General features: G+C 33.8%; 2 protein-coding genes across 4 annotated transcripts; one reads left to right on the forward strand and one right to left on the reverse strand.

Moving 5' to 3' along the window:
• Positions 1-1169: 1169 nt before the first annotated feature.
• LOC124180421 lies at positions 1170-3932 on the forward strand. Its single transcript, XM_046565907.1, has 2 exons — positions 1170-1631; positions 2056-3932. The coding sequence occupies exons 1-2, from the start codon at positions 1530-1532 to the stop codon at positions 3004-3006; spliced, it is 1053 nt and encodes a 350-aa protein (XP_046421863.1). The 5' UTR covers positions 1170-1529; the 3' UTR covers positions 3007-3932.
• On the reverse strand, positions 3097-11976 carry LOC124180359 (spermine synthase). 3 transcript variants are annotated; one of them, XM_046565805.1, is made up of 8 exons: positions 11941-11976; positions 10050-10340; positions 7060-7171; positions 6132-6254; positions 5872-6026; positions 5607-5696; positions 5328-5519; positions 3097-5164 (listed from the first exon to the last, which is right to left on the reverse strand). In XM_046565805.1, exons 1-8 carry the CDS (start codon positions 11959-11961, stop codon positions 5018-5020), a joined length of 1131 nt encoding a protein of 376 aa, XP_046421761.1. In that variant the 5' UTR covers positions 11962-11976; the 3' UTR covers positions 3097-5017. The 3 variants fall into 3 exon arrangements, with proteins under 3 accessions (XP_046421761.1, XP_046421768.1, XP_046421770.1); XM_046565812.1 differs by lacking the exon at positions 7060-7171 and adding an exon at positions 8690-8801; XM_046565814.1 differs by lacking the exon at positions 11941-11976 and adding an exon at positions 11607-11855.
• Positions 11977-13881: the final 1905 nt, after the last annotated feature.

Raw genomic sequence — 13881 nt, forward strand, 5'->3', positions numbered from 1 at the left:
ATTCGCAACACTCTCAAGCTTTTCTCGGTAATGCAGCACGTTAGTTTTTCCAACTCCCGTCGTGAACGTTTCACTTAGTAAAACTCCACAGCTGGCGTGTATGCATAAATTTCCCGTTTTCTTACATACGTAATTGAGTATTGCTAAAGACAGCCGTGTGCATTCCTTTGAAGAATGCAAAAGGGCATGAGGTGCGCGGGGGTATTGGCAGCGCTCTACATTGACCGATTCACTTATGGCACTCCAATGTCAATTGGGTCGGTAACAGTAGGAAATATTCTTACCGAAGCTTACTCCCACCCAATCCCTCACCAAACTTCAGAAAGTTCAATTTAGCTGGCTTTCCATAGCAATTTTCAGAAAATGTTACATAGCTTTCCTACAAGCTTTTATTCCGCCATTGCGTAGCCATAGGTACCCTACATTTACTAACTCGCTTATGGGGTTTACAATGTCAGTTGAGTCGATAGTGGTCGGAAATTTCTGTACTGACGCTTCTCTCGTTTTCTCACGCCGATTTGTACCAAGTTTTAGAATGTTGCCTTTGACAATCTTCAATCAACGTTTCACTATAGAGAGCCGGCCTATGGGAGCAGCGTGACAGAAAAATTTCTTTAAATTTCATCCAGCAGGCATTGTTACAGATCAAGCAACTTATCAGGTGTCGATTCAAATCCCACCAAGACTAAATAATCCCGGATAATTAGCAATTTGAAACCACCGCCGATCGGTTAATTTTGACTGGATAATATAGATTACAGCATTTCATTTGATTTATGATGATTGATACACTATTGTATTTTTCCTCAAGGTATTATTAATTACCGCGTAATGTTAATTGAAGACAAGTGACTGTAAATTGAATCGAGAAAATGAGAGGCACGAATAAAGATCCAACTTTTGTAATTGCTTGTCTGTTGACTCCATCGTTGACTGGAGATTTATAATACAACAGTTTGTAATAGAAATATGATATTAAAATTCGAAAAATTCGTGCATTAGATATTACGTACAACAGAAATATGAGGACACATATAGTGATGAATCAAAACACAAATGGGTTTAAATTAGAATTTTCAAGCGTTGCAGTAATACAGCGCAAAGATGTCGAGGGCGTAATTAAAATTTGAAACGCGAAGCCGCCATAATCTAATCGCTTACAGGCAGCTGTAGCTCCTCTTTCGAGTAAGTTTGTAAGCATATTTTCACCCTCGACTCGCAACAACCATAACAACTGTATAACCCTGTCGAGTGACAAAGGTTTTCAGGAAATTAGCATTTTTCATTGTGCGAATCACCCCAATTCCTCCGCTGTTCATTTTCACCGAATTATACCGTTAAAACGAGAAGTTCAAGGCAGCTACCTGCGTTTCTGTTCGGTCCCCACTCGTCCTCAGTGGTTGTGAAACGATGTGAAACTTTACATATGGTGTTTAGATTCCGCGTAGGCTTTTTATAACGTGGTATCACGTTTGGTGTGTATGCAATATACCTGCCACATCTGTCAATTATAAACCGAAATTCGAGCCATGGTTGAAAATAATGACCTGAAAAGTGAAAGTATCATGAATTTGGCAAACGTCAAATTAATTACAGAAGGCAAAAAATTATTGGATGAAACCACACTCAGCGTGAGTATAAAATTCTTACCTGTGCTACCGTCCGATGTTCAGATCTTTTTTTTGTCACTTGAAAATATTAATTTATTGCATTTTTGCAATAAATTAACTACAGAGGTGCATGTTTCTATGTAATGGCAATGAAGTGGCGTATCTATAGTAATTTTGTTTTTTAGACGTCACATTATTACGTGCATACACTTTTACTATTTGACAGAAGCTTTTATCTCGTTAACTTGTCACGTATGCAATCGTCAATATCGCCATAGAATATTTGAGATTAGTGCAGTTTAAAGTGTTTCATGTAAACCTCCTGTAAATACATACTTCCAGTGGTGCCTCAAAACGTAAGATTCATACTTAGGGAAAAAATTGGAATATGTTAAGTAACCCATACAATGGATGTGTAAATAATGCACTCATTTTTTTTCTTCAGATACAACTGGAAATAAAAACAAGTTTCGAGCATCTAATTGGCGTGTTGAAATCAAGAGAAAAGCAGCTTCTACGTCAGGTGGAAGCCGTCCATGTGCAACAGCTTTCTTTAATACAGTCGAATCTGGATTTAGTATCGTGTAAACCTTTAGTAAACATAGATTTAAGTTCGAGGTATGATATTGAGTCGCAGATATTGCACTTGGGGAAGTTAAAAGTATTTGGAAAAAATTGTATGTCTGTAAAAGACACAGAGCCTTATAAAGTCCAGGAATATCAAGACGCAGACAAGGATCATGAAAGTTTTAACAAATCAATTAAATCTGATGATAATATTAGGGAGGTAGTTGAAAAACAGATTGAATTTGAAGCAAATGTTTCGGCATGCGATGAAAATACTCAAACTTATAACAATGGCATGCTCAACTGTTCATGTAACTCAAGTCTAAATTCAAGCTCAGGAAGTGAGAATAAGTCTAATGACGAGTTTAGCACTTTGTCTATGTCAAATTGTACGGTGATTGATAAGCGTTTATTTTTCTCAAACAACGAATCTTCGCCTGAGGCAGGATCAACTGAACCAGATAGCTTGTTAGATTTAACAAATGAAAATTCAAGAATAGATATCCCTAATGATTTAGTGAGCTCAGGAGACTCAAAAGAATTATATTCAAAGAACATCACATGTGACAACGTTACAAATGTTAATTTTTACAAGGACGTTAATGCAAATAAAGGACAAGGTTTCTTATCCATACATTCAGTATCATCATGTGAGCCTGACAGAAGTAGACAGATTAGAAGAGATAGCGGTGAACATCCGAAGCAAATACAACAATGGTTACAACAAATTTTAGTTGAAACTGAAACTGAACCAATGGTACACGAGATCGAACAATTTTCTGAAATTTCTAAAGCAAGATTGTCTGGTCAGTTTCCATTAGAGACTTAAAAGGACTGATGCCACTTTCAACCCTGCTCTTTTAAAGATTAGCCCTTGCGTTCAAACGATAGCTAAGAAATTAAGTTTTTTGAATCCCAATAAACCGGGGCCAAAGTTTCCACGGGTATGGGAAGTAAACCAAAAGTCTGATTTTCCATCGCTACTACTTAAATGATGTACTGTAATTTATTTATTTCTTGCGTTACTTATGTTTACCGTATTTATAATAGGTCCTTGTCATCTCCTTGTGATGTATTTCTCAATTTTGTGCTTTCGTTTCTATGTTTCGAATGAACATCCACATGTATAAGAAAACAAAAATTTGTAAAAATGATCGGGATATTATATTAATAAATATAGTATTATGTATACTTTAATCTGACGCTTCATTCTCACTTTATGTACCATGGCCAATGCAGTTACAAAAACCTAATCAAGTAAAGGAATCTCTGTAATCAGTTAAACTTCAGGTCTCAGATATTTTACGGAGAAAAATCGATTCATGCCAATGCTTGACGTTTAGTACTTTCTTATATTCACAAGCTTTAGCTGCAGTCTGTATTTAGTTGAAATCAAATTTAAGAAAAATCAAAGTTGCACTTACAAATGTGAATTTGCATGTCGAACACAGTAATTGCGTGAAAGAGTCCCAACTTTCTCCCACAGTTTATGATAAGAAGAATATATACATTGGTTTGACATATTTACCATGAAATTTGTCTATCTTAATAGAAAATTAACCTTAAATTAGATAAACGAACAAAAATACAACATCCAATTTCAGCTTTCATTCAACGCCTCTTCATTTAATGGATTAAATTAACTTCTCTCATTACATTCATTAATGTGTGTACATTGCCTTTTCGATAGAGTAAGAGGAAATAACAATAACAATTTAAAGAGATAGTACCACCAGTCTTTAAAGATCCAGAAAGTAAAATATTTTTTATAACCGTCTATACAATGTCAAATGGGAATTTAACTTAGAATTGAACATTTTTTGAGAAAATTAAATCTTGATTATGAAACAAGATTTTGTATTTAGCCATAAAACAACTATGATCACCTACATGTCGCAAATTAAAAATTTTATTATACTTATACTATATATTACAGCGGTTCCTAAAGTTTAGATTATGAACAATGACTACTTTACTCATTCCGGATATTTCCGAAATAAATAAGCTTGCATTTAATATTACACTAGGAACAGTTGTCAATACAGCATACTTTATTCAAATCGAGAAGACTGATAAAAGCAGCAACACATTGAATTATGTTATATATCATGTATCTGCGTAATCTGAAGAGAAGCATAGATATGAAGATGATGAAATAGATTTTAAATCAATATCAAATTTATCGTGCTTGCAACACGTCAAGTAAGTAGATGCAAGTGAATAAGAAAATGTTTTAATGGTAATAGTTGACATATGAATCGTATACGCTCAGTAATCAGAATATGCAAAATATTTTCGCAACCTATATTGCATATATGTAATTCAATTTTATTAGTAATAAGATAACTTCGGTGTAAACTCCGTGCAACATTGAGGGTCTCAACAGGGAATAGCAGTTTCATTTTGCACTACCAAATACCTAAATTTAGCTCACATCAAATTATATTCTCACTTCATGACGATGGCCAGAAATTATCTGATCCAATTTTTAAAGTTCACGAATTTCAACATACGTGAGATAAAGATTCAAAGGATGTAAGTTAAAAGTACAGTAGGAACAATGGATTGTGTAATATTATACACAAATTTACCAAGGCTTTACAAATCATACGGCGAATTGTTCAAGGTTATCCGTAGATCACGCCTTCAATCTTACTTCACCATTTTCGAATTTGGTCTCATTGCATGATACCTAAAGATATATGTATAGCAGCTTCAACAGGAACTGAATTGCTAAACTCCAACATGAAACTAAAATTGAATTTGGGTCATAAATGTATGAGTTGGTGAGGGAATTTCTTTAGATTTGTGAGTATGCTGGGTCTACCGTGTTTGATCCATCATTTCAATGAAACTTGATAGAAGACCCAATCTTCGTAAAATGACGGAATGAAGGCTTGAGCCTTTGTAAAAGTAACAGGACCAGGCAACTCGGATAAAACTTCTTCAAACATTTTCAATGAATCTGGGCACGACGGTGCGCTTCCCTGTAAAAGGTTACCATGAGTATAATTATTAAATATAATTAGGAATATGATGAATGCTTCATCGTTTTGAATCATTTATCATCAATTTTTGAACCATATTTCTATTGCTATTGCTGTTCTAGAGAGTATTCACCAAAAAGAGAATGGGGGTGATTATACTTACGTGAGTCATGAATTTTCCCGCCGGTTTTAATACTTTAAAAGACGAATTTAATATCAGCCTAATAAAGTCCCACGCATCTCCGTCAGGTGTTGGACTGATAGGTATGTCGGTTAAATCGCCAAAAACGTAATCAAATTGACGTCCTTCTTCGATCATGTGTTTTAGAGTCTTCACACAGTCACCTACTATGATCTGTAAGAGAAAATTGAGTACAAAAAAATAAAATTAGGCATAATTTGACGTTTCAGCAGTCGGCTTTCAATCAGATCTCAGTTTCACCTCATAGTTGTCACCTTTCATTTTGTCCAGACAGTCACCACATATACTTCTCATGTGCTGGCTACATGCTTTGATGACAACTTCATCAAGCTGAAAATAATTTGTAAAATTGGTCACTAGAATATGAACTCATATTTATGTATGTAACATAAAAAACAGGAAAGACCTGGAAACTGTGTAGAACTAATTTCTTCTACTACTATTATAATTATTGTAAGAGTTTAAGATCAATTCGAATATTTGAAAGTAAAGTGTACAACCGTACCTCGAGCATTGTTACAAATTGTGGTTTTTGTTTCAATAGTTCCCAAAGTAATCCCCCATCACCACCTCCAAGAATAACAATTTCTTTCCCTGTGTAGTTTTCTTTTTCGCGCTGCATCAACGTGTCTGTGTAAATCATGTCTGCTTCTGACATATCTGAAAAAATACAGTACAATTAGAATTGGAATCCCATAAATCTACCCTGATTATTATGCATGGAATTCCAAACAAAAGCATGTGTTTTAAACGACAATTACTCACTTTGCAATTCGTCTAGAACCAGCATGTTTCCAAGTGACTTGGAGTGAACAATCTGTACTTTCTGATACGGTGACCGTGCTTCAAAGACCAGTTTGTCAATGTCATATTCAAGCAGTCTTTCATCTTCAAAAAGTTGAAAGAAGATAAATTAATAAATATTATTAATTTCTAGATTTTCTTTAAAAGTAGAAGTGAAGAAAGAAATAAATATCTACAATTCAATGGTGCAGGTGATAAAAAAAAACTTTTTCATTATTATAATAAAACTGTTGATTGGAGTTGAAAAGAGAATTAAAATTGAACCAGACATATAATAGCATGGTTGCATAGATAGTCACATAGAGACCACATTTACTATTATCTGTGTATTTATAATATATAAAATTAATGCAATTTAATCTACTTTGTATCAAATCATTCTGAGTATTGTGTGAAAACATTTTTTTGAGAACAACACATTGTCATTTTCTGTCATGACAATAAGAAATTTGAAAAAATTAGTAATTTAGTGCTTTTTTTCGAAATTAGACATTACAAGGAGGTATGCAGGTTCAAAGTAATTGTATGTACAACAGAGAAACTCCAAAGTTTCTCAATGCATGCATGGTGGCTAAATGACGACACAATTTATAATACCACCTGTGAATATTCAATAAGAACTTAAAGCTTGCATTGAATTCAAAATGTGATTATACAGGGAAATTCTGCAAATTAATCCCGCGAATCTCTAAAAATTTTAATCTACTTTTATTCCTACAAATTCGTAAAAATTTCAAAATAGTTCATACCAATTACTCATGAAAAAGAGTCTTCTTACTCGCATACGAATAAATTATATGAAATTGATCATTTTTAACGAATAATAATTAGGCTACTGCTTTTGGAAACAGTGAAAAGCACCGTAAAAATAATAATAAATAAAACTCACCGGCAGTTGGATAGAATCGCTCATAATGGCCACCACGTTTAATGGGGGCAAGCGTGTGGGACCGGGTGGCAGCAGCCGCCGCCAGCAATGCTGTCTCCAGGTCTCTCGCTGTCTACCATAGCCATCAAACAAACCAACGAACAAACAGAACAAACGTACTAACTAATTAACCAAATCTCTACTTGCTATAGAGTATAGAGAGCCTATTCTAGGGGCTTCTTGACAATAATTTATTATTTATACCAGAAACAGGAAGATGATACTTACAGAATAGCATTATTTATTTGTCACTATGACAATGAAAAAGTATTCATTCGAAAGTTTTTATATCGTCTGCAAATGGGAAAGAAAAAACTGTTGCTGCTTCTTTAATCGATACTGGAGTTGCTGATAATACTATTCTAACTGCGGCCAATCCTATGCGATGTGCTATAATAGTTACATGCAGTTTCAGAAACAAGATGAGCTGTTCTTAGTTAATAATCCGACTGAAGTAAAATAAATGCAATATTTAAGTGTTGAATCACCTTTACGCAGCCACTTCTTCTCATCTTAGAGCACTATACCAGACAACATCTGTATTTAGCATGACGTAATTACGTTGCATCTATTCTTCATACGATACTAGGCATTAGGCATACTCAGGCTTTGTGACATTATGTATTGTGTATTGTACACGCAGAATTGCTGAGTTAAGCAGTAATGTTTTATTGCATGGCAATATCTCAAACTACAAGATTGTTCACGAACAAGTTCAATACTAATCACAGAACATCATTGTGGTCATATTACAGTTTTAGATACCCGACAGATTTGGACCCGACCTATGAGTTGTTTATTGCTATTTAACCTGCACATCAATGTGTCGAGTACTGTGCTTAGTACGATAGTACAAGGTCAACAGGGTGTCCAGCCACTGAAAATTCTAGAATCATGAAATTTAACAGTAAATCAAATCCAAAATTTCTTGGACTATAAATCTCAATTCATAAATGTGGTTAATTTCAACAGCCGTTATCAATTTTTATCTCGGGGAGAGTCATTCAAATGCAAACTGCGATGTATTTATTTAGAAATTCATTTAAATTGTGATAAAATTTGTCTCACAGAATATCATGATTGGAGTAATATTTTTCAATGGACAGTTCTATTAAATTTTCATTTCCCATACAATTAAAAGCAATTGATCTGACGAAAGCATTATTATTTTTTAAAGAACCCGAAATTATCATAGAATCCCTTGTTGAGATATAACTGGACACCTTGTGTAATCTGTAAAAATGATAAAAAATTAGTAAATATACATTGCCATACGGGAAAATCTGAACACATTGTAAGAAGGAGCGAAGAAGTGCTTTTGAAACTCATCATCTCATGGGAGTGAAAAAAATTAATCTCCTTGGATCGAAAAATTGCATAACAGCGGCTATAAACCAGATATATATATATAAAGTGCTAAAAGTCTAATAAGAACATTCCTGACAAGCCCCTAAAAGATAAATGTGTCTACGAATCAATTTTAAGACGATGTGAGAATGAGTAAAATCTATTCCATAACGCATTATAAAATTGGAAGGGCTATTCAGACGTGTGACAAAATGAAAATTGATTGTGGGAATACGGTTTCTACCTGATAGTGTCAGGTAGAGATCATATATGGTTCCACGTCTTACGGGTGGCAGGCGTTTGCTGCGCTGGCTGTTCAGAGCCAAAGCAACGTCTGCTTCCAAGTATCGCCACTGCTACAACGTTCTCTCTATTATATTATGCTTAAGCTGTTACGACATGTCTATATGATGACTGATATTGTTCTCTGTCGTTGCAATTACGAGGCATTATAAAATAAATTCTTAGTTCACACCAAAGGTGTTTTTACCTATGTGGGTGACACAACAATAAAAGCAAAGATCTTCAATTTTTTACGACTCATCCATTTTACCTTAATTATTACCAACATTAAATTCAACAACATAGACAATAATCCAACTTGTCATTATTAAACTACTTATTTTCACAGGAAGATCATAAACAATTGCAAACTCATTATTGAAAGAATTACTATAATTTATCAATAATTTTGAAACAAGGAACATTTTGACAATATCGCTTAGTTGTTTACTTTGACCAGAACTAATCTCTTCGGGATGAAATATCATATTTTCAACAAGATATTTAAAAATAATGATGAACAACATTGCCACGTACATAAAAATAACAAAAATAAGCATGACTATGATGAGATTACGATGTTAACATTATGTGTGAAGCACTAATTGAAAGTTGTGAAATGAAATTGTGACCGATAGTAGGTAGTTCGAATTTACAATTACTATACATACTTATAACAGAATTCGTAATGCTACGCAGTTAGAATGTAACAGAGTAAGAATAATACAGAAATTTATTTTTATATTTAGAGTTGATCAAGTGTACAATCTATGCGTGTATAAGTGATGAAAACACTATATTACAATGGGTAAGACAGATGGCCAAAAAACAGAATATCACAGAAACATGATCATAATTTTTGGTGCATGCAAATTCCACCAAATCTATTTCAATAGATTTTGTAGAAGACACCAACTGGTGCAGTTTAAAAAGACACTGTGTAAACGATACAAGATTGCTTCGCGAACGGAAAATAAACATATTATACAACTAGGGAATATAATTTAAGTCCAAGGACAAGTGATGTAATCATCTGAACAGTTGTAACATTGTAATTGCTTTAGTAGTAGTTTATTGAAAAATAATACCTGAGAAATGCGTGGTTGAATGTTAAATGCCAGAAAATAAAAACGGAGCATTAAGGTGGCAATAAAAATTGATATGAAATGACCTCCCAAATGTCACAAATGTTTTCAATTATTTATTCCCTGTCATAGATTCGAAACGGGTACTTATCATAAATAAGTGAATAATTTTGCTGATTCTAAGAGTGGTTCAAATTTTAAATCATTTTAAATCATTTTAAATCATTTTCAGCTTACCTCAAAATTAAGTAGACTCTCTTCGTTGTCCCCTTTATAATACTCAATGTTTACTGTTACTAGGCCTTTAGGGTAAGCTCGTACAGTAATAAGAGTTCCTCTCACACCAGTGTATAACAAAAGAAGACTTTCATCTATATTCATTTCAGTCAGTGGCTTTAAACTGCCTATATGCTCCCCCAGGACATTAGAAATTGTAGTTTTCAAGTTTGATCGTTTCTCCACATCACTGATCACGTTACTTGATACGGTGAAATCCAGCAACACTGTATGTACCACCATCTTTTTTGACTAAAAAATCAACATACAACATACATGATTTAGGAGAATAAAAGCAATTCACCTGTGCGGCGAATAGACCGCAATAATGAACTTAAATAACCAAGTTTCAAAATAGTTATGAGGTGAGATTGATTTAATGAAAACAATTTAGCCACTATACTATGACATTTTTGTGGAATGGCAAATAAGGAGATGTTAGTGCAAATCAACATGAACGTGGGTGGCAAAAAAATTAAATTTCTACACGTGTAACAAATTCTATGCTTCTTTTTCGATATTCCATAAAAACTACATGATATGGTAGCTAATTAAATTGTTATTTTATATATGTGTAACATATTGAAGTTAGTACTGTTATCGTAACGATTCATGCTGCAGAAAAACCATTATTTGGCGATTTTCGAGTTGTCTGAAATTCAGTAAACCATAATAAAACGAAACAAACTCATATTTCGAAATCTTAGTTCTTTATAAATCATTGTAAAATTAAGAAAATAGTGATTCTTTCCCCAATGTTTCGTTTCGATAACATTACTAATGTCAACCTCGTATATTTGTGAGATTGTCATCATTCTTTAACACCATTGAAGCAGTAACTTTGGAGTATGCATAAGTTAAGAAATAAGTAACCCTAAAACACCTGTATAGTTTTCTCTACCTTCGAACTTATTAGTGGGGTCGATAACGACCCCACGCGTTTCTTGTTTGTAAAATAGTTCTAAAAGTAATAATGGAACTCGTACGTACATAAATCTTTTCGGTTTTAAATATGAAAATGAATAGTGAAGAGCAAATTTAACTTCATTGAAGTGTAATTGTAGTATTATCGTAAGTATTCACACGATAATGTCAATTTCTAGCTTAGGAGCGCAGTTTGAAAGTCGACTGGGGTTGTTTACGACCCCGTAAATGTGTTTTAAGGTTAATGGATAGGAGAGGCTGTGTAAGCTTTTCAAGTAATTATTATACGGAGTTCAATTTTTACCTAAATAACTATTTCCTACGAAACTTCCCTGTGAGTTATTAAATTTTTTTTTTCGCTGAAAATGATATACGTATTTCACGATTTTAATAAGATCGACCTCGCAGGGCATGCGAATAATTATATTCAGGTGAAATTTTGGAAAACCCTTATCAATGTACTAGGACATAATACGAAAATCGTGTACTAACAAAATCTGTTTTATTACGCCTACACGTGAATGTCTTGGGTTGACAAGTATCCACGGTTTTAGTTCGAGAATAAAAACGATAAAAAAAATAAATGGTACTCACCACAAAATCTGACGGTAAGTAAATATTCCTTGATTAACAATTGACACACAGCCTGAACAAGTGAGAGAATATCTGCTATCGGCGCTGATTTTCTCTGACAACTATTCACGTGCCCTTTAAATTTAATATGGCACACGAAGTTTTTGCCCGTGGACTAGACTAGAGTCTTAGATGTAGTACTAGATTATTCCTACTAGCCACACCGACCACACCGCTTCTAACGCGAAAACTCAATATTTACAGCAGACTGCTTTTCACGCCATCTGAACCTTAACTGACTTCTGCAAGACCGTAAATACGCATGCGCCTAGGCGGACGATGCTAAGATACTCACACACATGCATGACAGTGACATTCCACTATCGCTGTGTGTACGGCAAATTACGCATACGCTAATACAATTTACGAAGTGTCATCTCTGGTAATCTTAACATTTCACGCTCAGTGCCACCTGCTGGGCTGACCATAGTTTGTATACATGCTCTAACCGTATCACATAGGTCATTCTTTGTATTATATCTGTTTGAAAGTAGCCAGTTAGTCCAGTCGAGATAGACATTCAAATGGAAATACATAATTAGGGGGAGCGATTTTTTTTTTAAACTTCGGGGGGGGGGGGGAGGGTTGGAAGTCTAAATCTCGATTTTCGGGAAAATCCCGCCACTGCGTTCGTCGCCTTAAAGTTTAATTTTTTCATTTTTCTGAAATAACTCGTTAATTTACAACTTTATATATATACAAATATATATATATTTTCGGATGTATACTCAGTTCAGGGGTTTTCCAATATACGTTACAATATATATTGTATATAAATCCAAAAATATTGATCGTGGAGTAAAAAAAGTGTGAGAACTATAATTGAAGGAAATAAAATTCCACCCATTACGATTTTTTTGATAAACTTGATAGTATAACTGCAAATATTGATCCTAGCGTAAAAATGATAATGACCAAACTTGTGGGAAATTAAATTTCCAATAACTTTGGATTCTACCATTTTTTCTCTAAAGTTGTAAATTAACGAGTTATTTCATGAAAACGAAAAAATTGAACAGTAAATTAAGATGGCGGCGAACGCAATGGCGGGATTTTCCCGAAAATCGAGATTTAGACTTCCAACTACCGCCCCCCTAAAGTTTAACAAAAAAAAAAAAAACGCTCCCCCTAATTATTTCCATTTAAGGCTATTTTTATGTCTATCTCGACTTTAATTGAATAGTACTTTACTTTACTCGTCGATGCTCATTCAGCCAACCCAGTTAGGGTATATTAGCTATATACTGCTATATACCCAAGATAATTTTGGCCTTGAATAAAACAGGCCCTTCAATGTTGCACCCAATTGCATCGGTTACACACGTGCATACAACTGCCCTGTAATACTCCAAGGACGTAACCGATAGAAGCGGAAACGTCCGGAGATGGGATGCGTCTTAGTTGATGTTATTCATAAGTGAACTCTAAAAATTTACCTATTCTTTAATAAATGTTCTTAAATAAATCATTGTAAGTTTTTACTCGCTCAGAGCAAGAGGATAAAGCTGTTGTGAAAAAAATTCAGCTACCATTACCATAGCAGTAGAGCTAAGATTTTTTGGTCACTCCACACTAATGGAAAGACCCAGTTAACGACCTACACGCGAGAAGTAAGCTCTCTAGATATATTTGTAAAAGATGAGAAGATAAGTAAAACAAACAAAAATAAAAATTCAGAGATACAATTAAGCTGAACGATGTAAATAATGACATTTATTTATTTATCGATTTTACACTGTAAATATGATACGTTAAATCCAGAATCGTGTTTCACGTCGTATGCGTACGCGATTAATGAAGAAGATATATTAGCATGGGAGTATTCGCATTTTAAGAATATACATATATATTTATATTAAGCTGGTTTGATTTATTGGTCATGAAAATCTGTGATCAATTGTTTATTTATTTGTTCGTATTTTCCTTTTACTGTCCATTTTTATTCCTTTTTTTTTATTCTTCAAAATAGAATAAATTCATATCATTAATATATATGTGTGTATATATATATATGCATATTTGTTGTTTGTAATATATTATCAGTATTATTATTAATATTATTATATAAATCGATAAGTTAGTTTGTGTGTATTGGCTGCTTGTGTATAATAATAAGGCCACTATCATTTCCGATACGCGTGCTCGCGTGTCTCTTAATAACTGCGAATGCATCCGAATATATTATGTATGTAGTTTTCTATGCATCTGGTGCATAACCTGCAGCTTTAACTGCATG

This window comes from Neodiprion fabricii, chromosome 1, assembly GCF_021155785.1.
Source record: "Neodiprion fabricii isolate iyNeoFabr1 chromosome 1, iyNeoFabr1.1, whole genome shotgun sequence".
Taxonomy (NCBI): domain Eukaryota; kingdom Metazoa; phylum Arthropoda; class Insecta; order Hymenoptera; family Diprionidae; genus Neodiprion; species Neodiprion fabricii.